This window comes from Lissotriton helveticus, chromosome 8 (genome assembly GCF_964261635.1).
Source record: "Lissotriton helveticus chromosome 8, aLisHel1.1, whole genome shotgun sequence".
Taxonomy (NCBI): Eukaryota; Metazoa; Chordata; class Amphibia; order Caudata; family Salamandridae; genus Lissotriton; species Lissotriton helveticus.
This window is the reverse complement of record NC_136069.1, coordinates 159,418,091-159,442,993: the sequence shown is the minus strand read 5'-3', so window position 1 is coordinate 159,442,993 and position 24,903 is coordinate 159,418,091. Positions and strand designations below refer to the sequence as shown.

The window sequence follows — 24,903 nt, the reverse complement described above, 5'->3', positions numbered from 1 at the left end:
GCACCAATCACTAATGTTACCGATTCCTCATTAACCCCCGCCCCCAAACTAGCCTGCAGCTTCCATCCGTTGGCCCCAGTCTCGTGCTCACCCGCTCGGCGTAGAAGCGCAGCTAATCGGCGTGAGCCCAGGTTGTCTGTAGGCGCTCGTGCCGCACCAATGCCTTTAGCAACTTCCGCAGTAGTCAGCAACTTCCACAGCAGGTCCAGGCACGAGCGGGGCCCCTGCCCCATGCGGCGAGCTACGCGGCCATGGGAAATCACTAGAGCAGGAAACAGCCGCATGGCGCCCAAAATCGGTGCGTTGGGAGAGAGAAAAAGAGGCCGATTGTCAATGTGCAAGATGCAGAATAGAGGTGAACGATGCCACTGGAAGTTAACTGTGACACTGCTGCTTCTGCCGCCGAGTAGTGGGGGCGGGGTCAGGGGGTGTTATCGGAGTCCAGGGACACAGACAAAGAAAGGCGCTCTCGCTCGCGAAAGTGAAAGCGTGGTGGAGCGCGAGAAGAGACGCGCACGTTCACAGCGCATGTCTCCTAAAGCGTGCGGGCACAGCCATTGTCTCTCATGTGTTTGGCAAGCTCGTGCACCTCTCCTGTCTCACTTTGCTAGCTACCCGGCGACTATAAGTCTCGCTACGCGAGCAGTGCATGCGCTGCATCGGTAGCGAGACCTAAAAACTAACAACGGGTCGGAGCTCAAAGCCTGCAACTCACTGACCCAACTCGTCAAGGGGATCAAAACCCAGAACAGTTTTGATTGTTAACAAGTGCAACTGGCAACTGTGAAGGAGCCCACAAGATTAAAGTCCCATTGGGGTATAACAAAAGGAGATGGTGGAATTCTAAAGTTGTGACCACTTCAAGTAGCCCACCTCAGGGGTTGTACTAGCCTCGGGCACACCTCTTGACTACCTTATTTTCCAGCCTGCCATCGTGCCATATAGGCCTGGGGTATGGGGTGGCATTAATAAATATCATCTACTTTTACCTGGCCACGTCTACAGCGTCTACTACCTGAACAATTGGGACCAGCTTACTACATTTATGGCGAAGACGATGTAGCTGGTCCCACATGTTCAGGTGTCATAAGTAGACACTGTAGACGTGGCCAGGTATAAGCAGAAGTAGTAAATGGAACCTAGTTGGCACTGTTCAGTTTGCATGTGTGCAGCTATAGCATTAAGAGAGAAGAGGACATTGGGTGGCAACCATTAGGCAAACCAGATCTTCCTGCCCTCTGTGAGGGTTAGAATCAGCTGTGTTCAATCCTTCTGCAGCACTTTATCAGAAGCAGGATTGGTAGAAAAGCATACAGCAGGCACTGAGACCAGTCGAACAAGATGGAATTTTCCCAGGGAACCATTCAGAAAGAAATGCATGGAACAGTGCTTAGGAAGCTTCCTGTTCTGGGCTGTGGCAATCTACAAATGGAAACCCCAGTCTAGACAACATCACCTCAGTTATTTCTGGATGCAGCTCCTACTCGTGCTCTTCCAGTGAGATGGCAGATCATCCAACTTCATCTGGAGGGATCCTGCTAAGTGTCTACCCACTCACAACAGGCCTATCATCATAGGGTGCATGACCCCACATAGCCCTGCTATCACGGACAGTAGTGGCGGAGTTCAACAGATTCTGAATGTTACTGCCTGATATGGAAGGAAGAAATGCCTTCCCTGCACGAGGCAGTACAAGCACATTTAGGTGCTGCCGCTGATCTGATGTGGACCGAAGCCCCTACATAATCAAGTCACCCAGGTGGGCGCCCAAGCCTAGCAAGGAAGCACCCATGACCATGGCAACCTGAGCCTGCAAAAGGCTGAAAGGGCAATGCCCCATTCAAAAAAAGTTTGGAGTGATCCATCCACCACTGCAGATCCATATGAATAAAGTGGGAGACCTCATCTCTCCTGATGCTGCAGCTCACTGAAGGTTCCTCATCTGTTATTTGGTGTCTTACACTAAAAGGATTTACAATGCCATGAGGGTAAGGAAGCTCAAGACTTGCAGAACTGGGATCCAAGTTGGTGTAAAAAATGAAGGACTCATCACCTGAATATACACCATCATCTGAGGAAGAAAGCCCTTCATGTGGGCTGTATCCGTACTGCATCTATAAAGGCCATCCTCTGTGGCTGAGGTGGGATTTTTTCAGCATTGATGGTAAAGCCTAAATGAATGAGAGAAGCCATCAATCCCTGAAGGTATTCCATTACCAACACAGGAGACTTCTCTTTCAATAGCCAGTTATCCACGTATGAAAATACATGGACTCCTGAACATAAGCTGCCACAACAACGATCCCTTTCATAAAGACACATGAGCTGGTCATTAGTCATAAAGGAGGAAACCTTAGCTCATGATGCTGGCATCCCACTAGAGAACATTAAGAAATGCTTGTTGCCGGGAAGAGATGTAAAATAAATAGATTCTTGTGCCCCTTTCTTCCAGAGGCACTCTGTCTGTGGGGCCTTCGGTTAAGAGAGCAAGACTTTCCATCTCCAAAATTGAGCATGCCCGAAAGAAAGTCCTGGTAGAAGGGACAGAATGGTTAAGACTTAGCCCTTGCAAATTAGTTGGATGCCCCAGCAATCCAGAATTGATTGCCTCTCAGTTGGTAAAAAATGGAGGGTGTAAGCTCCTAAACCCGCTCCAAGTTTAAGATCATAATGTGAGGAGGGAGGGACAGAGTTTCAGGTTGCAGAGCTGGCAGAAGAGTGCACAGACTGGCTCTAGTGCTACTGCTGTTATCGTCCCCTACATGTAATGTTGGCCTGAAAGGAGCAATTTAACTGCTGGGCTGTCTGAACAGGCTCAGAAGGCTGTCTCTTTCACGGCTGCAATGTCCTAGAGTAGTCACAAAACCTCCTATAGTGTTGGTGGAACTGTCACACCGTGGAGTTCAGATCTAGGCGACAGCTGTAGTTGTTCTGTTTTTGAAGAGCTCCAGGGAGAAGTCTGCTTCTCCATAAACAGCTGATAACAAACGAAGGGGATATCTGAGAGTACAGCTTGGACCACTCAGTCTCTCGAGAATCCAGTGGAAAGCGTCCAAGCAGGCTTATTTTGCATAATAGCTAATCCCACACATCAACCAACAGTGTTCAGAGTCCAGTCTGCACCACAAGATCTGTCTGCATAATTTCAAACTGTCATTGACCAAGTCTGTAAGCAGCATGATAGTATGTGGTCTGGTAAGCGGAGCAACATATGCCAAGTCCCACAAGGTATGTACATATCGATCAAGAGGGCAGGTAGTAGGAAAAGTGTGAGGTTATTGCTACCAGAATCAAAGACTTCACAGCCATAGGATCAATTTTCTTATACTCCTTATCAGGAGGGGCCACAGGGCAGGCATTTGGATTCAGGGATACGTTTGGATGACCAGACATTCAGGTGGAGGGTGAAAGAACAAAACGTGGGGATCACCAAGAGGAGACCTGTGACGTTTGGCAATCTCTATGCGAATACAGTGCCAAAAATAGTTTCTCCAAGGCAGCCATGACAGGATGCAAAGGGCGTCATTAGATATAAACACGAGCTCGCTAAGCTACTGAGGAGAAGTTTTAATATTTCAGAGTGTTAGACTTTGCCTTCAGAGAGGACACCAACCAAAGAGTCAGCTGCTGTATGTATTTCAGTAGTAAACAAAGAAAATTCCACTAAAGCAGGGCAAAAGAGGTAAATAATTATGTGGTTAAGTGTCCAGGCTACTGAAGGAATCGGCCTTCGAACCATCATCCTGTGCACAACCATAATCTTTAACAGGCATTGTGAGGGCTTTGTAGGCTGTCTGAGCTGAAAATTCCCTCATACCAGTCCCTAGGGAGGTATCCTTTACTTTCATCAGAGTGACAACTTCTTGCAACATAAATGGCATCAAGGGCATGCCATGCTCAACTCTGTGGCGGTGATCTGCCTGTGGGTAAAAGAGTTCACTTAGGCATCTCTTAGCGCCACTTTAGTAGAAACAACTTTGCCTCCTGCTCGCCTTTGTATGCATGGAGCCCCTAGGATCGCAGGTGGCATCGCTGTGCTCCAGTCTGAGGTACCACATGCAGTTGTCATGTGGACCCAAAAGGGGCATCTTCATGAGGCATCTGCAACAAGGCTTGAAACCTGAAAGCTTTATGATACATTTGACTTGATCGCTGTCTAAAGCTGAAGAATTTTCTGAGGGAGACACACGGAGAGCTTCCAAGCCACATCAATGAGGCACATAAAAACAGGAACCGATGACAGCAAGTTATTTAGTGCTTAATATACTTCACTGTTGTCCTGTCTGGAGTGGCTGAACCGCAAGATACCACCTGAGCGCACTAGACAGCATCTATGGGAAGATTTATCCAGCACAACAATGTACTATAGCTGGGATCTAGAAGCTTCAGCTAAGGCTGCTGCTACCAATGAAGACATCTCTCAGTAAACAGAACCCAGGTAATCAGAACATGTAGTTATGTATTGCACTAAACCGGCTTTATGATACCAAGTAGAATGCCTCATCAGGAGCAGCTTTCTCTCTGATCAGCTGAAAACTGGCAGCATGTCCACACATTAGAAAGATGTGATTCCCTGGAAATAAAGGATAGACTGCATGCATGTGTGCAGAATTCTTAACATACGGACAAGTCAGTCTACTAATGTAAAGGCTAGGAGGAAGATAGTTTAGGGCTATATGTGGATTTACAGACCCAACAACTTCTGCCACCCAAACTTGCCATCTATCATCTAAGGGGTCTCCAACCTTTTCTGTAGTGAGAGCTAATTCTGCTCAAGGAAAGTCCTGCTGAGCTACTAGCATATTTTATCACTGCAAAATGCTGATGATATGCATTAACATTACACTATGACCACCCTAAGCACAATTATCAGTAGTAACCTCACAAAAATTTCAGGGGAAGTTATCAGCAGAATGCTAGGAAAACATTTATCAATATTAAATGCTTGTAATAAAGTAAAATTCAAATCATCACATGCTAAGTGCCACAAAAGGTATTACAACAGCAGTAAGTCTCCCCAACTCCAATTGAATTATCATTCAGCTAACAACTTTAAATGTGTTTTAGGATTGCAATATTTTGTCATTATTAGCATATTCGTTTTTGAAAATACACATACTTTTCTATCAAAATCCCTTTCCACTTTGAGCAATCAAACTCAATTTTCCAGAAGAAAAACCTATTCTGAAAAAGCATAATTTTTTCCTTTAAAAATCAAATCAGTTTTCATCGTTAGAAAATACACAGTCCCTAAACATCAGCTTTTAGTTTTCATTGAGTACGGCCATGTAAAAATGCCTCTCATGGACAAATTATGCTTCAAATACCCAGGTATTGGAATCATAGGCCATGCTTCCTCACCATAACACTAAGAATGCCTCTGTTATGCCAATAATGCCCAGTATTAAACCAGGGTTATTACTGTGCCACAGCTGGATGCCCAACATATATAAGTTATTGCCATTGTTATGGGAGAAGCTGTTGCCACTCTGTCAGGAATGGCTAAAAGCAGGCCAGTCTTGCTCTTAATATGTCATTGATGGCAGCAAGTATTTAATTACTAGACTTGTATGCCCAAAATAGTCAAGGACGAAAATATTATGACTATGGCACAATTATGTATATTTAAACAACGAAAGAGGAAGGGTAAAGTAGATTACTCTCCTACCCCTAGGGATTAATGTAACAAAACAACAGAAGAGTACCTTAATAACACAAAACTGCACAGACGAAGAGGGGGGTAGAAAGACTTATTTTACCACCACCACCCGTGAGTGCACAAAAAAACAGGGAGTGTGTACTGTAATGCGCACGTAGGGAGGAAAAAAGAACCCTCAGGCACCCACACAGGGCAGGTAGCCAATTGTCTTCATCAGGTTCCTGTTGTTAGTACGTGCATAGTACCAGACCAGAAATAAGTGCATGTTAAAATGAGTATTGACTATTCCCTAAACAAAAAACTTATTAATAAAAGGGTAGTTCTAACCCAATTAAAAACAAAGTGAACAATCGGACATACATAAGGTCGCGTAAATTTGAACCAAATGTCCTAGAAAAAGGTCGACATGTTTCAGCTATTGAGCCCAAACTCGGCTCAGCATTCCTCAGGACCAATGTATATTCTTACCTGTAAGGAGGTGCACACTAAGGCGTCTACTTGAAACCAGGTAGATGGAAAAAAGGGGAATTACAAACTTGTAATCGATGCACAGGAACTCTCAGGTGCAAGCACTCATGTCAGAGTGTTCTAAATTCTATTGATAAGGGTAGCGGGCTTCCTGGACACGTGGCAGGGGTAAACCTTCATGTAATCTATCTAATCACCTGCCCTTGTGGACTGCGATATTTAGGAATGACCACCAGGAAGACCAAGCAAAGAATATGTGAGCACAGGAGTAACATCAGGTGTCCGAAAGCAACCACAAAAATGAGCAGTCACTTCTTACAGCACAACCACACCACCAACGATCTACGCTGGACAATAATCGAACAGATCAATGGGGGTAGTAACATCTCTAATAGACTTTTTGAAAAAGAACAAAGATGGGTTTACAGATTGGGAACCCACCTCAGGGGACTCAATGATGACATCGCTTGGAACTCAGTCCTTAAATAACTTATCTTACATGCCCCTACTGTATCCCTGTACCTTGGTACTTAATTGACCTGGCTGCCTACGTACGCCCCACATCTCGCAATCTTACTGGGGTTTTAACCGAGAATAGCAGCTCACTGTAACTGTGTTATCAACCACCTCCCACCCCCATCTAAGCTGCCACCACTCGCTAACACTTTCAAAGCAGTGTCACTAATTCCGGTGACACCACCTATGAGGTGATTCACCAGTCTCGTACTTTATTGTTCTAATGATGGCTGGGAATATAGGAACAGTTACGTCTTAGAATGAACACGACTGACATTTTCATACACCAAAGTCACTTGTTCCATCTCCTCTCTAAATTCCTAAGGAGCATGATCACCTATACACGAGTACAAGTGCCCTTCCTCCTGTCGCCCTGTGAGTGATTCTTTTCCAATAAAGTTTCAAATCCAACTGCTACCATGGAGACAGAAGCATACCATTATGTCCTCGCCCCCTCCACTCGGAGGCGTAATGGGTTTCAATTGCAACCATGGAGACGCGTGCACACCCGCGCTGCCTCCTTTACTCATTGGTCTAAAACCCTCTATGACACGAGTTTGGCAACACCCCCTTGAGCACCGTGCGAGTGTGACGCCTACCAATCATGTAATGCCTATCGCGTGACGAAACCAAGCCTATGCCTACCCCTCCAGTAAGCCACGCCCATCACGGAAGTGTGGCGCGAAAACATTCAGGCATTTATTCCGCTGCACCGGAGCCCACACTTATCTACGGGATCCGGTAACGAGGGTGTAAGCAGGTTCCAAACGGGTGCCTGGCGTCGAGGGCATATGTTAGCTATCTGGACCGATAGCCCTTCCTGGATCGACGCTATTGAGCTAAGTAGAGTATCTTCATCTCAGCTTATTTATTGTTCGGTTCATGTTATTTTTCCCTATAGGGTGTGCCAATTACGCCTCCACCCCCCTCCCGAGATCCATGGTGTATACCCGATTCACCATCAAAGTGAGACATTTTATTTATATGTTTTTTACAGGTGGGGTCACCGGCCATTGAGGTCCATTGATCCTACATTTTACACGTGCTGGCATCCAAGCAAGGGCTACTTTAAATCTGAGAATCACTTGTAGCCCACTGCACCCCTAAAAGTATAGTGCAATCTCTCCTGGGACATAGTATGGTGTTCACAATACAGTTATGCCGCCATCCACTGTCCTTTCATCACAACTGGAGCACTGCAGATATACCTACGAGCATAGCAATCTTAATTGTTTGTCTTGTCTCTTATGTGTATGTCTCTGTCCCCTTTTTTCCACAGGTGCATTTTTTCACTCACTGTGAGGTCTCCTAATTGGAAGAACCTCAGGAGGAGTTCGCTCCTTTTCCATGCACTTTTTACACGCGATTTTCACTTTCACGTCCCTAGGTTAGGGTGGGCCTTAGAGTGCTCATACCGCCAGGGTTTAGTACACTTTTGTCCTGATGAATGCCTGGTAAATTTACACCGTTTCAAGGCAGAAACATGTTGACTGATTCTTAACTTACTGGAAATAACCAAACAATGTATTTGGACCTTTTTCCTACATGATTTTAAGTCTGTCCCAGTGATCAAGTAATAAACTTTTTTTGAAACACTGAATACATTTCTTAACCATCACTATCACCTCTTAATCACCCACTACACGTCTATCTTCACAAAAACCCGCTCCGCAGTAGTCCTGGCGTTATAGCACACTGGAGAGGCACTCTGCCTCTTCAGTGGAGCCCGATGATGGAGCATGTCACCAACCAGGTTGGTGAGTGAGGGCTTTCTATACTGACCCGAGAGGGGTCATATACTTGTTCCTGCTCCATTTGTACTCTAGTTGCATTCTTGGACACTCTTGCTTTGTTTAAACAAATATAACCGGGGACTAAGAGTGTTTCCTGACCCTCCCTACCTCTCCTTTTGTTTTCCTATGGCACAATTATACCATGAATTGGCACAATTGCGTCAGAGATAATACTCTTATGATGGAGACCAGCATACATATTTTTGCCGTTCATTGACACTAGGAGTAGCTTTAAGGAATCAACACTGTTTATTCGGGAAGGACACTATGTCACACACCCACACAAAAATGAATGTGATGCTTTTAATTTTTTCTGCCCTGGATGCATACTCTCTTTTCCTCAGCTCTTTGGTTGATCATGCTCCCAACTAACATATTTTCACTCTAGTTCTTGCAGTCACACCCTTTGGTGGGTCAGCCCTGGTTACTGCTGCTACTATTCTTTGATGTCACACACATTGCGACTGATCGAGCAGGGCGGACAACATGGCCAATCTCCTTCTTAGGCAGATTTAAAGTGGATAAAGATGGTTCATGTGGCAGACCCCTAGGCCAACACTGCAGCTTCCACATGCTTCAATACCCACCCCCATACACTCAAGACCTTCAAATTGACCCACCCCCCCCGAATCCAGGAAGACCGTCACCCATGCACTCATAACCCACAGGCTGGACTACGGGAACGCCCTCTATGCCGGAATCAACAAATCTCTACTCCAAAAAACTTCAGACTGTCGCCAGACTCATCCTCCGCATCCCACAACAAGACCACATTACCCAGCATATATGAGCACTCCACTGGCTCCCCGTCAAAAAAAAAAATGACCTTCAAGCTGTTCACACACACCTAGAAAGCCCTCCACAACACTGGACCCCAATACCTCAACGAATGAATCTCCTTCTACACCCCCAAAAGAAACCTCCGCTCCGCTGACCAGGCCTTGGGCCAAAATACCCCGCATCCACAGAACTAGAACAGGAGGCACACCCTTCTCCTACATCATGGCCAAGGCCTGGAACGAACTCCCCCTCAGCATCAGATGAAGCCCCACACTGAAAGCATTCAGGAAGAGCCTCAAGACCTGGCTTTTCGATAGACCTGAGCTGCCCAAATCCCCCCACACACTCCCCCAGTGCCTAGAGACCCTCACAGGTGACTAGTGTGCTTTATAAATCCCTGATTTATTGATTGATAGGCCATCACAGTGTGTGTTTGAGTGTTATCACAGGCCCTGCCATTGGTTTGGCCGTCTGTAACTGTTAAGGGTAGTGAAATGAGCATTGCTGCCTTCTTTAATATACACAGAATCTCTGAGATTGGCTTGGCATGGCTTCACCTGTGAGAGCTACTTTGAGGGTGCTGGTGAGCTACCAGTAGCTCCCGAGCTACTGGTTGGAGACCTACACTCCGAGAACTTCAAGAAGGAGAAGATGAACAAGTGTAACCACAGTGAATAACATTTATATATATGAACAAAAAAAATCCTTTACTTTCATACTGAAAGGTTTAAACCAACATCTCAACTCGCAAACAGGCTTCATATAGTTTCAGAACAGTAACTGTAGCAAATAATGTCAACCTTCTTAGATGTGTTGCATTTTTTCTGTGCACCATTCACTAGCTTTTGAAGTTTTGAACAAAACAACTCATCCTCAATCGACATAGAAGTATTAGGACAAACGTCCTACAGATGACCGCTTTCAATGTCAAAAAATGAAATATCCTATAAAAATAAAACATGCAGGTATGCACAACTGCTGGAGTACGCTCCGGAAATAAACAGAATGCGACTTGAGAAGAAAGTCTTTTTGACCATAACAAATTAATTGGATTTAAAAGAATAGTCCCAGTTAATCACTGTGCCTCATTATACAACTGTCTACAGCTCAGAACACGGATGTAAAAGTAAGGCACTTACTCTCAGAGGATTTCCCAGCTTCTAAGATCTGCAGATGCAACTCCTTCGATTTAACATTCAAGTCGCTGCAGGGCAGAAAAAAACATCTGTTTAATTTTCTGAGCAAACATAAAAAAAACTACAAATTCCTGCCATTTTGTTGCAAAGATTACCAATCCAACAGCCTGTTTGAGGGCTGTTTTGGTTCCTTAAATTGAAGGCAGAGAGCACTGAAATGTGCACACAAATTCTCAACTTGCAATGTCAATATGTTTGCATCCTAGGTCCCTTTTCGAAATGAGAGAACCGCTTTTCTGCTTTTCAAGAACAACAAAGATGGGTGAGCATCAGTCATCTTTCAGGCCTATCATCAAGTATGCACAGCCACGCTCACATAGAACACAACAACGATCTCATAAAATAGAGGGAGGTCTAGCCAACATGAGGTCACAAACAGCTTTATCTACACCTATAAATGCAGGAGATGGACAAAAGACTGATACGAACAGAGAGCACAGACTGAGGAGGGGATGAGTACAGACAAAACATGGGAGGAAAAGAAGAGTAGCTAATATATGGCCAGGTAAAGAGCAAGAAAACGCAAAAACCAGCAGGAACACCAACCACATGAAGACGTTCCATACTCCCAGGGATCTACCAATGTGTTTCATCCTCTTGAATGAATGTTAATGGATCAGGTCATCCGATGATGATTGGAGGATTTGAGGAGTAGCGTGAAGCTTGGTTCTGTGAGTGTTTCGGACCTCTACCCCAATAAGGTTTGTGGACAGAGCAGGGAACCTTGAATGTAATCCTGGACTGGAGAGTATTTTGGGCTGGCTTTATGAGGTCATACCTGAGGAGGCTTAGGAACAGTATTGCTGAGTGGTTCTGTAGCCTGCAAATTAGTTTCTTCAGGAGGCCAGTATAGCAATGCTGAAGTTGGCGAGGCCTACCATAACAAGGTCTCTTCATAGCTCTGCCCACTTGAAATTTAAAGAAGTGGAAAGATTTTTCAACATACATGGAGCTTGAAACTGATGCCTTTGAACACTTTGCTGGCAAAACAAGGGTTTGAGTCAAACAGTGACTACAGGTTCCACGCTTTGTCGATCCTGGGGCCAGCTGAAGGGTAGTGAGACAGACTGAGTTACTCCCATTTAAGGGATCTCAGTTTTCGCCTATGTCATACATAGGAATTTATCCTTCATCCAATGGAGCAAATAGTCCAATCAAAAGAGTTCTGGATCAGAGTCGAAAGGCACAGAAAAAAAGTAACGGACGTCATCACACAAGGGTGATGCTTATATGCAGCTCTGTTCTGTCACGTCTGGGCGGGTATGGAGCCAATGTGGAGCTGCATGATGCCACCTAGTGGCACGTGGGAGCAGGGAAACGGCTTTTACAACGAAGCCGTTTCCACGAAATCTTTAACCACGCATGCAGTACAACGCATGCGTGGTTACAACTAATGCCTTTACCACGCATGCCTTTACTACGATGTTTGTAGTAAAGGCATATGTGGTAAAAGTAAAAAAAAAAAAAAGGGGGGGCTTGGGGGGGTCTCCCCCCCAAATAAAACAACTCACCATAATTCACGTCGGCATCAGAGTCGATTAAGAGAAATCGGTAAAAAAATGCCGTTTTCTCTTAACGACGTATGACGTCACCACGCAAATAGTCGGTGAAAGGTTTATGCGTGCTAAACGAATTCCGTTGTAACGCATGCGTGGTAAAGGCATGCGTTGCAACGGAATTCGTTGTATCATCATATATTCGTGGGAGCACTGCTAGAATATCATTCCAGCCTGGGAATATTCTAAGGTGAGGAATCTCCAGGTAGAAGTAGACATCAAAATAAACATGCATTTTGTATCATAATACATTTTGTATCATGTTTGTAAAAGATCAGAGAAAAGCACTGCCTATGAATGCCATTGAAAACAATTAAAAACATATCTGCATGTTTTAGTTTAATGATTCCTGAAAATGTCGTATGCCTATAACAGAAATTCATCCATTTTTCTTGTTCTGAATCCGCAGAGGTTTACACCAAGGAATACAACCAAACTCTCTCTCTAAAGTCATACTCCCTTTGCTGAAGTGGTTGAAATAGTATCAATACTATTTGAATGTATATTACATTTTTTTTTAACTATCACAGTGCATCTCAAAGGAGATTATACCTCTTTATTTAGCTTGCTCATAGCATGTGGGCGAATCCAGTGTGCAAACTATCATTTCACAAAGCTACTTTTTGTAGGGCTGAACTTGTGTAAAACACACACAGGACAGTCCTTTTGCTATTCTGATCTTACTTTTTTGCAGAACGTGTCTGTGCCAGGTGACCATCAGGGGAACAAAACCTGCTCATGTCATCAAAACAAGGAGACCGCACAAGGGTTGTCCTGTGCCAGGTGACTAGCTAGAACAAGCATTTACAATGCAATAGGTCTCGCATTAGGAAAGTTTGAGCTATTGGTATTGTAAATGACACATTTTGTATTTATGTGTTGGTTTTGAAAATAGCTAAATTAATAGCTGTCATTTACAATTCCAATAGTTTTAACTTGCGCATATGTGACACATATAGCATTAGTAATGCAATATGTGTTGTATTAATGTGACTTACATGTATTGATATTACAAATAACAATGGCTTTTAATTTTTTTAAATAATTAATACTTAAATAAAAGTTATTGTAATTTATAATGACAATAGCTTAAACTTTTGTAAATAACTTTTGTGAAGATTATGTTCAGTGTATTTTATTGTGACGAAAATCCAAGAACAGAAGTGAAATATTAACATCTTTTTGTGACATTTGTAATAAAGCTTGAAACATTGAGAGAACATATTTGAACCAGTTGTTGTTGAATGGTTGCACAGATTGATGCTGTGGTGGAGCTGAAGGGATGTTGTGGTGGCGACGAATGATGCTGTGGTAGCGCATAGTGATGTTGTGCCCCTGAGTGATGCTGTGGTGGTGCTGATTGATGCTGTGTTGATGCGATAGATAGAGTGAGGGCGAGCGATAGATAGAGGGAGGGCGGGCGATAGATAGAGGGAGGGAGGGAGGGAGGGCGATAGATAGAGTGAGGAAGGGCGATAGATAGAGTGAGGGAGGGAGGGCGATAGAGTGAGGGAGGGAGGGCGATAAAGTGAGTGAGGGCGGTAGAGTGAGGGCCAAAACACCGACCTGTCAGACCAGCCCTTCTGGAACTGTCCAGTAGGCCAGTCCAATCCTGCATGGGAAGTAATCTCAGCCCTGTGAATTTTTTTGAAAGCTGCCCAATTTTTCTTTTTGCGTGTGATGTATCGAACAAGCCTGCTTCTGTGAGTTGCATGCATGTGTGAAAGAGGTGTTCTGTTCTCCCACGTAAACTGGTGGTACTTTTATCAAATTTGGTGGCACTCAGTTTATCGACTCTGAAAGGATGAAATGCTGATTTGGCCGTGCTGGGAATGATAGTTATTGCCTGGAAGTAACACAAACAAACGTCAGCAGCAAGCGACTGACTCACAGGTCATTCATTATAAAACATGTATTCATTGAAGCATCCATTCCATCGACCAGCACCTCAACTGAATGGACGACGGTCACTAGAGGGGAGAGCGCTGAGTGGGATTTGAATGCATATAGAAATGAGTGCAGGGTCAGGGTAAACTGTAATTCCATTAAAGCCCTAAAATACATTGAAACCACCTTGGGCACTGGTTAATTCTTCCCCTTAGCAGCCTGCTGTATTTAAGCTTACTGTTGAAAATGGCTGACTGGTAGTCAGCACTCAGAGGCGACCTTGCTGTTCAAATACAAGAAAAAACAAGAACAAACGTTGCATAGGCAATGGTCGCATGGCAGGTGAGGAGGCGCAAGAGGGATGGGCTCAAGGGGAGGCCTTTAAAGGGGAATTTTCCAGGACCGCGGGAGGCTCAACGGAGGCAAAGGGATGGGGGGGGGGGGGGGGGGGGGGAGGTCAGAGGTTGGGAGCACGATGTTTGTGCAAGAAAGGAAGGAGGGTCGGAGTCTCAGGGCGAAGGGAGAAGACAGTGATAGATGTCCGGCCCGGGTGGTAGGGTGGCAAGAATGTAGAAAAGCGGAGCTGGAGGGAAGGGATTCCGGAAATGGAGAGAGCGCGAGGCAGATGCCTATGGACTGCAGCGGTGATGGAAGAACTGGGCATGTGGGCGGGTGGTAAGACTGAGGGGGCGCATTCCTTTGAAGGGGGTGCGGGGGAGCGGCTTGGGAGCAGATTACTTTGAAGTCTGATGCCGAGGCTCAGACAAATAGTGGTGTGCGAGCGTCTTCCTTTGAAGTCTGATGCCGAGACATGGTGTGGGATGTGGCTGGGGATGATGTGCACCCGCCTGGATCACATGAACTGTACGCGATCCGCAGCTAGGTAGACTTTTCGGACCGCTTACTATAATCTCGCCTATTCAATGCCTGCGAGATAGAATAGGCGAGACCTAAAAAGTGCTCACAGCATCAAAAAGAGAGAAGAGTTCTGGAAAGTAGATCTCAGGGAGGTGGGTACGTGTTAAAAATAAGGAGTTGAATTGATAAATGCTAATGGAAAATATTTTTTAAAAGACTAGCAACAGGTGAGCCCTGTGCCTGGTGACCAGATGAAAAAATAAAACAGAGCTTACTCATAGTCACATCTTCAAATATAATGCACATGAAGCACAAAGGCCCTTTGCCACTTGGCTGGCTGAAAAAAAACATGTTTGACATCATACAGAGAGAGAAGTGGGAGCATTTGGGTTCTGTGCCATCTGACTCACAGGAAAAGATAAACACTTCCTGGGATGGTGGGTTGTGGGAAAACAGATATGTGTTTACCGGCCCACACATTTAGGTAAAATTCAGACTTTGGAGAGAAATATTTTCAGACTGCCTCTGCATACTCCGGCACAAACCAGTAGAATAATGCAGTAGTCCCCAGATGTGAACCAGAAGTTATCTTGAGCAGCATGTCTCCGCTCTCGAAGTCGTCCGGTTTGGATTTTTGGCACCATAAAGATCCAACTGCAGAAATAGAAATTGTTCAGCTTGGACTTGCTGCAGTAATGCTAAACCTGCTTCTACAGCCTAGGCAGTGGATACCTCCTGTATGAAATAAGTTATTGTCTTCTTTGCTGCAGGAGAACTGCGCATTTGTGGGTATGGTGAAAGCACAATCATTCTGCAATGCTTTTCTAGATACAGAGGAGTAATATATTTCACAGAGGCAGTCCTTGAGAAGATCTTTGTGCAGTAAATGGGTTTAAGAGCAAATGATGGTGGTACTTAAAGGATTAAGGGCAGCTTCCTGAGTCTAGATGCACAAATGGAGATATGATCTCCCATAACAATAGGTATAGGAACATAGGATTCAGAATTTCTAACCCTCCAGTGTTGCGTCCTCACCACCACTTTTAAGCGTACTTCTTAATCCAGTGCACACCACAAAGCCTCGATCAGGCGTACATAGTAATGATTCAGGGATTCTTAGCTCGCATTTTGTTGTTTCAAGAGGTGCCAAGTCTCAAGGGTTACTGCACTATAGAGAATTGCGTCCGGTTTCTTTGAGAGGCAAGCTGGGATCAGAACACCACACTTCAACACACCTGCGTTACTCAAACTTCCACAGAAAAGGGGCAAAATTCATGTAGAAAGACCTGTAATGTCTGGCACAGCAAGCCCTAACGTTGTGCAGTAATGTAGGAATGTCAATCCACAGACTCATTTCAAAATAAGATTCTTTGTGCCAATATTTAACCTTTTGGTCTCACAGCACCAAATCAACACCACATGAACAATATTCCCAACAGTCCCACATTTTAACGAGTTCCTCTGTTGAAGCTGTTTAGAGGGACAGAAATGACCACTGGTTGATGTACAGTTATGTCCCCCTGCGTGCCCAGACTGCATAGCTGTGATCCGGATTCATTGATTTTTGGTCATGATGCTTACTAATCCTGAGCATGCGCATTGACCTAGGTAGGCATAGTCTTTGAACATGATAGATTCTGGACATCGTCCTGAACCGAGAGGAGCACATCCTCATAGTGAGTGGTGCCCATGGTGCCTGCAACGTGTACATGAGTGGACGAGCAGAGGTGGCACTTACAGGCCCATCAGTACAAATTCAGCTGCTCATGATGAACCCAAATCCTGTGTGCTGTACGTGTATGTGTGTGATAGTATTATTACTGTGCCAAGCACCCGATACAGGTCAGTAGGTTCCATTTTGGAAGCCCACAGCCTGAGTACAAGATGGAGGACAGGTCGCTTTCTCCACACAACGTATGTTTATAGCTAGCATCTCCGATCTATATCCCTGCGTACTCGCCTCATCTAAGCAAGCCTGACATCAGAATAATGTGGAGAGTGCTGCAGAGTTTCGCTTCTTATATTGTAGAGCTTCATAACAATTATCCCAAGCTGTTCATGCAGTCTGGGATAGGGGAGGGCTTTTGTTTCTATACTTCGATTTGATACATCTGGACTAGAGTCTTCTAAACAGACCTACTAAACCAGGAGTTATATATAAACCTGAGCTACACAAGTACATCTGGATAGTGTGTAAGTGCACATCTATACAAAGACCCGAGCTACATTATTACATTTTAATAGTGTATAATTCTGTGGTCTTCAAACTTTAATGCCGGAAACCCCGTTAAAAATTTCTTTTAAAGCACACCTCTCCTCCAAATTATTCACAATTATTCTCCTAAATTATCAATATTTAAATATGTCTAAACACATTGCATTTTTAAAAGGGATAACAGAACTTTATGGCAATCAAATACACCTACTCCCAGAAAGGAAATACACAAAAGATGTTAGAAATGGCTCCTTACACAGTGGATTACTCCCCCTCCTAGGATCAATGAAGGGCCCCCAGGGGGCCTCCGTTTGAAGACCTCTGGTGTAAGGACACATCTATAGACAGACCTGCGCAACCTTAATAAATCTGAGTAGCGTGAAAGTGACATGTATACACAGCACAGATCAGAGAAACAGTAAATCTCCATGGATGCAACCCTTTACTGGGGCACGTCACCTCATGGCAAAGGAGGAAATTATCCTCAGCTAACTTGATGCCCCTGGAACTTACCAGTGTGCTAAGTGGAAAATGTGGTTACTATTTTGTCATTTATCTTTTAGGGAATATATGGGTAAACAATTCGATAATGGCTGCAACTTATAAGCAAGCCCCTTTTCATTGTAAGGCTTGCTTTGTGTGTAGAGACAATGAGACTGGTAAAGGCTCATCCATCACATGAGCAGAGCACACCTCTCTTGCCTCTCCTCCCACCCCCTCCCTGCTCACTTCTGCAAGCCTCGATATCCCAAAATGGAACAGGAAAGGAAAAGAGAATAGATTTGGTTTCTCCAGACACCAGCAGTGCCACACATGCAGCAGCTCCATCCACCACATCTTTCCCAATCTTTAAGGGTCATGGATTGGTATACCAGCTGCACTGTACCATTAGGTCATCGTCCTGAATTTCGATACGCTACTTCGAGTTAGGTAGATATAAAACAATCAAGTAGAATTTCCACATCTAATCAATCGAAGTACACTAGCCAAAGCAAAAAAATCATATTGTGAAGTAGTAATTTCAGGAGCTGTGAGGCAGCAGATTTCCCTCTTTCTATGGATGTTGGTCTTTGGGATGAGTTTTTGTTCAGAAACATCCAACTTGGCATAAGAGCTGGATAATACCTTTGCAAGCTGCAGAATACTGCTCAGCACGCCTCAGCTAAAGATCTGCATAATGGAGAACCCCGAATGGAACAAAGAGAACCACTGAGAGAGCCCCTGGCTCGAAGGATCAGATCTTCATAAAAGAGTGTGATTAGTGTAGGAAGAGTTCTGTTAAGATAATATTTTGCATGCAATGCAACAGAATTATGCACGTAGGTTCCAATGTAGCAAAACAGATCAGGAGCAACCAGGCAGGCTAGCTGGTTTTCAAGTTCCAAACTTCGAATGCTGTGGAAATAGCATGCTGCTCATCTAGACTCTTGGGCACTCCAAGGACTACATCATTGAAATATTTCTTTAAAAAGTTAAATGGACATCTTTACGCTTCTCTGCCATCCCAATATCAGTGGAAAATACAGACAGGCCTTTTTTCTGAATGTTTGAATTGGGCCCATCTTTTGATACCTCTTGAGAAACTTTTCATCATATATCAGCCCTGCAGTTGTTTACTGGAGGTGTGGTTATTTTATTGCAAAAACAATTATGTAAGTACATTATGATGGTATGGTAGCTCCCTTTGCATTTTTATTTATTTTGTAGTTCTATATATAGTAAATCTGGCCAGGGGGGGAATACAGCACTCTACACAAGCAACAGAATATGTTACACATTTTTTTAAGGCCTGGAGAGATTACGCGATTTGCTCAGAGTCACAAGATGTTGAGCAAAATCTGGAATCAAACCTGGTTCCCCTTATTCCAAAGATGATTGCAGTAGCCACAAGGCCACACATCATCCTTTAGAAAAAGAATACATGTCTCCTGAAGAAGAGCTTTGTGGCTGGGCAGATAAGAAAATAAAAATAAAAGGTTACTCCTGGAAGCAATTAACAACTTATGTTGTTGTGAGTTCTATTCTGGCGATCAGGCATCCCTTTATCATTCCATCCACTGACTGAAGAGGAAGGTTACTAATCGCAATGACCTTCAACAAATGAATGAAGGGCCTAGAAGAAGTGGAATTAGCAATAGTAGGGCTTAGCAAGAACAAAGCGCCGGGTCCTGATGGTATACCCCCGACCTTTTCCTGAGTAACACAGAGCTTTGGGCCCCACTCCTTACGAGGGTCCTGAACGAGGCAGTGGTGGCAGGACTGCCTCGCTCCTGGGCCACAGCAACCATAGTCTCGATCTACAAAAAGGGGAATCGCGATGACCCCCAATGTTATCGCCCTATATCCCTCATAGATGTGTCAGCTAAAGTATTGGGCCGTGTTATCTTACATCGTCTGCAGGAGTGGGCAGAGGAACACCAGTTTCTGACAGATGTCCAATACGGTTTCAGGGAGGGCAGATCCACCACCGATCAATGTTTAAACCTGTACCTCTTAACAGCAAAATACACCGTTGCCAGCAGTGGGACTATATACATGGGTTTTATGGACCTCTCCGCGGCTTTCGACCGTGTAAATAGAGAAAAACTTTGGTCGTTACTGCTAAACTTAGGAGTGGATCAACCCCTTGGAGATGTCCTAAAAGCCTTACACTGGAATACGTCTGCAAGTGTGAGATATAATCAAGAGGGAAGTAGGACTGAGCCCTTCCTATGTACCAGTGGAGTGAGGCAGGGCTGCATTTTAGCGCCCTTCCTGTTCTCTATATATATATCAATCTCTTGGATAAAGAACTACTCAAATTACACGTGGACTCACCCCAAATTGGACATCGAGTGGTGCCGGTATTACTCTATGCCGATGACGCGGTATTGCTAGCCAGAACTCCATTGGGGCTACAGAAGTTGATCGATGGTTTTGTAGATTTTATGGCCAAACTCGACTTATCAACAAACTTGGAAAAATCCTATATTATGTCAACAGGAGTTAAACCAAAAGGAAAAGGAAAATTCATATACAAAATTGGGTCACACAAGATTGGCCAGGTTAAGATCTTTTCATATCTTGGTGTACTGTTTGACAATCAACTGAACTTCATCCCCCTAGCAGAGAAACATGCAACGAAGCTGGCAGCGTCATCAGGGGCCATCATGGGGTATGGGAAAAGACTGGGTAGATGGTCCCCAGAACAGATATTAAATTTGTATAGATCGATATGTTGTGCTAAAGTTACCTATGGAGCAGAGGTATGGGGCTTTTTAGGAAAAAAATAATTACAACCGATCCAGGTGGAAGAAAATAAATTCCTCAGGAGAATATTGAAACTACCGCAGAGTACCCCGGCCTTCATTATTCATGAGGAAGTGGGAGAACCCTATATTGAAGACAGGATTAAAATTAAACCCCTTCTTGCTTGGGTCAAAATTTGGATTAACCCAGAAGCGGGCCGCACAAGACAAATCCTAAAAGACTGTTTGAAACGTGACAAAGGGGGCCACATTCCCTGGCTAAAGTATATAAAGGATACTATGGAGGCAATTGGCTGCAAAAATTTCTTTACAGACCCAGAATCCTTAATTGGTCAGAATAAAATAATGGTTAAAAAACTTTTTTCAGATTGGTCACTTACGATGAGGGCCGAGATGGAAAGATGTAAACCCACTGTTTCATCTTACTGCGAACTAACAGTTAAGCAAGGAATGGAACCATATCTGAGGGCCATGCATAACGCTCAGGACCAATATCATATGACCCGATTCAGACTAAATATGCTCCATCATTTATTTGCGGTTCCTTCTGGGTTTACTTTGACAGTGGAGGCGAAGGGTACCTGCGGCTGCGACGCTAGGTCGCCGCAGGATACCCTTCACTTTGTTTTGTTATGCCCCTATTATTCTGCCCCAAGACGCAAGTTTTTGGTAGGGATTCTGAAAGAAGTAAAACTCAGACAAGCAAAAAAGGCCCTGAGGTTTCTTCAGGAGGCTGCAGATGCCCACACGTTGTTTTGCATCATAAATTTTATCCGGGTTGCATTGCAGCTAAGGAACACCAGAGAAATAACTGACTCTAATGCTATTTAATTGCGTAATGTAAATGCCTCTTTCCCCTTATTCATGAAATGCGTTTTTTGCCATCAATTTTTAAAACTTATATCTTTTTTTAAAATATTGTATTTATAATATGTGTATATTGTGTATGTGCTTTTATGGTGTCTTTTTAAGTGCCGAATAAAGATTTATAATTGAATTGAATGAAGGGACATATGTCTAGTCATGTAGCCTTGAACGAGTTTGGTCTTCATAAAACGATTTTTACTAGACAATAGTATTTGCACAGGTGTTAAAGGGAGAGAGGAATATAATTAGGTAAGAAAACGATGCAGTTCTGGGGAAGACAATTATCCTGCTCATTGCATGTGACTCAGGTATTTTTACTCACAGCAGACACCCAGTCAAAAATAAAGTTGGGCAACGGTACCTTGTAGTACTTGTCATCTTCCCAAGGTGGTGGACCCCACTCTGGAAGATCCCTGGGAGTCCCACTGGTACACTTTAGCCATCTCCAAACTAGCAAATAGAGCATCTTTTGAGGGGTTTTCTCACTGCTGCTGTAGGGTGTGTAATGCCAGCTTGCATTACAATGCAGGCAGAGACAAGGATGAACAAGAGTAAGAACACCACATGAAAAGAAGGTACAGGCCACCAGGCATAATTAAGCTTGTGCTATGCCAGCATGGAAATCACACTGACTGAGCATGTGCCTCAGCTCAGACCACAATGCAAAATAGGAAGTGTTGTGCAAGGGTAAGCTCGTTTTCATGCCAAATGCCAATGCAGCAATCAATACATAGTGTGAGACATGAACGTATGCGTGTGAAATAAAAAAATGCCCCAAGATCTTAACCTTCAATGGAGTCAGACGTTTGTGATAAAGTCACAGCAACAAGCAAAGTTAGAGTCCTTATCTCTGTCAATGTAAAGCCAAACATGGGCACAAACAAAAACGTTGTGTTTACTGAGGCACACATATTCCAATGTGGAGCATCTCTTTGATAAATTGGAGCATCTGGTAAGGATGAAGATGGATTTCTGTCAAAGTTAATATGAAAGTCACAGCGAAACATCTGTGCTATTTTCCTAAACTTGTTGGTCAACCATGTACCTGAATGGAGATAAAACTTTAGTTGTAGAAGGAAGTCATAATCAGTCAACGCACAAGCATACATTCAAGAAGTGGACTGCAAACTAAAGGGTAAAGTGCAAAATTGGATAGGATAATGGTTTAGAACAAAGTGAAAAATTAGATACTTATATTTGGTTCCTTCTTATGCTTGTGTAGCTTTCCTCAGATTCCTTATTTGAAAATCTTCCTATATGCCACAGTCACCAAATGTCTTTTAAAGATGCTTCGATCCTCCGACTATGTCTCATGTATTTACGAGGCATCACAAGAAGTGAGCTGGTGGACCGATAAAGTCTCCCAGAGAAGCTGATGACATTGTCTCTGCCAACTGATCCATTAGGACAAAGAAGCCAAGGACGCAATATGGCTAAGCCAGCGAAAGCTCAGAGATCAACTTGAAACATAACAAAAACTCATACCAATTAGCACACTCCATTGAGGGGATGTGAGAGGGCAACAAGAAATCTACGGCAAGCTACATAGTGATCAGAAAGAAAAATAGTAAAGGTAATTAAACCGTCTGGTGGTTGACACTTCTCATAAATTTCTTATAAAAGCCACTAGCAAAGCAGTCTCTAACTGGAGGGGGGGGGGGAGGGGGGCAGAAAGTGTGTTGTTAATTAAGCTTGTTCCAGTGAGCTCCTGAGGATAAGCCCTGGCAAACTGAGATCCTACTGAGACTTCGAAGTTCAAACAGTAGTATTTTGTGAAAGACTGCAGTGGCGGCAAGGCAGGAGCCTGACAAATCACTAGAACATCTCAGGCGAAAGCAGATGTTGCAACATATCCTGCTAGTTGTCTGTAGTCAGGCAGTTCTAGGAATATAGAGTTCAAACTTTTTAGTACTCATTGTCCACTAAAGAAACAGAGTAAACTGGCCAAACATAAGGCTGACTCATGTATATGATGTATAAAGATGCCAATACGCGCAAGTAATGCTTAAGATAAGTACTCATTCAAGAGCCTCTTATCAATCAATCAATCAGGATTTGTAAAGAGCGGCTGCATCATCAATGAGGGTCTCATGGCTCTTACAATATGGACTGGCAGAAATGCAGGCTCACATCAAATGCCTGCTCCTTATTCAAAGGTACACATTCCAGTCCCCAGCACAATATACTCCGCATTTTATCAAACCAGTAATATAAAGTTCCGCACACACCTCCTCCTCATACAATAATTTAAAAAAAAAACATCCACTGTAAATAACAAATGTAAAACTTGGAAACAAAAAGAAACTATCAAAAACAAAACACTTGATAAGATATATCATATAAACTAAACTACTACCTTTCATAACAACGTCTTTGCATATCAGTATAGAAGCCAGCTTGAAAACCAGACTGATGATCAAGTAAATCTGCTCTCGATTAAGGTAGATGGAGTTTGATGGACAAGCAACTCTCTCCTTTGCTAAACCAAGGCAGGTTAGACACGTATCCATAATTTGAAAGAATGGGATCAAGATTTTTTTTCATGTTTAGTACACTTTCAGCAGGCTAGAAAAGAAGTATTTATTAATGTGTTCTACTGCCAAACAGTTCGAATCTGGATTTACAATGTTTACTAGTAAGAAGTTTAAATGATACTTGGAGGGTTTGAGGTATTCAATAAACATGTTATGACCTCAGTGATAATGGGCTCAAACATGACAAGTATTGCTAGGTCTATGAGTAGGCATTCTATCCGAGGTCAAGGAAAGGAGGGGGACTTTGCTTTGGACAGCCAAGGTAGTGAAGGAGGGCAGAAATTCAATGTACTGGTCAACTGATGGACAAGGCAGAGTTTTTGGCTAGTAGAGCGGTAATAGAGTGGATAGAACGTAAAAGGGATTTGGGAAAAGGCAAATACACTGTTTTAAAGAGTTGGAATCAACAATGAACGTAGGTAGGAAGGAGCATTTCATCTCGGAGTCCCTCTGCTCTTCTTAAAGCAGCGAAGTGTGGACAAGGTGTAAGTGCAAGAATCTTTCTCCAATATCCCTCCTAAATTGAAAAATGGCAAGAAGACGGCTTTAAGAATTAAGTGTTTCAAACCATAAGAACATTTGAGATTGAATAGGGGCCCTATGAGGAATATGAGCACCAGAATAAAGCTAGAAGGTGAAATCACAAACTGAACTGGTGTAATACAGGTGAAGATATGCAACTCCTGGTTCCAGCAAAAGGTAAAGGTCTGCATTCCTTTCCCTAAGGAAGATATGCATGCTTTACTTCGAAGACTAGGTGAGCACATATGCCATGGTTCAGGAAGATATGCATGCTATGGTTCAAGGAAGATGCAAGGGCATGCATGCCATTATTCCAGGACGAAGTGAGGACATGCCTGCCTTGGGTCACTAATGATGAAGGTATGCAAGTCGTCAATCAAGGAAGATGGGAGAATACCGGCTAGGTAACAACGAAGAACGACTGACTCAAGTAAGCCAAAGGTTTGATAATGATGAAGAAATGTTGATATTTGTTAGCAGGTAAAGCATCCAAGAAACATGCAACCTAGTCTTTTTCCAACCTATTATTAAACCTTCAGCCAAACTCTGTCATTGTCACTATTCGACATTAGATCACTAGAGGCCATTCAGTAAATTAGCCCCATCCCTCCCCCTTTCCCCTCCAGCCTAGGCTTATGCAATATTACTTAAAGATCCTTCACATTGACCTGGTCGCGGGGGTTGTACTCCTTGGGTTCACCTTTAGGAGTGAGCTGGGTCAGTCTCTGACAGGGATCATTTGCTATAGCCCACCAGGCTTTTTTAGTTTGGTGCAGTAGCAACTCTTGCTGGAAACTTTTACTA

At 43.7% G+C, this 24,903-nt stretch overlaps 1 protein-coding gene across 1 annotated transcript in view; it reads right to left on the bottom strand.

Annotated features, from left to right (window-relative positions):
• The window catches only part of C2CD2 (C2 calcium dependent domain containing 2), a 434,056-nt gene that overhangs the window by 129,330 nt on the left and 279,823 nt on the right, over window positions 1–24,903 (bottom strand). The window contains exon 8 of the mRNA XM_078656804.1: window positions 10,356–10,420. Coding sequence (XP_078512930.1) covers window positions 10,356–10,420 — 65 coding nt within the window. The remainder of the gene's footprint in view (window positions 1–10,355; window positions 10,421–24,903) is intronic.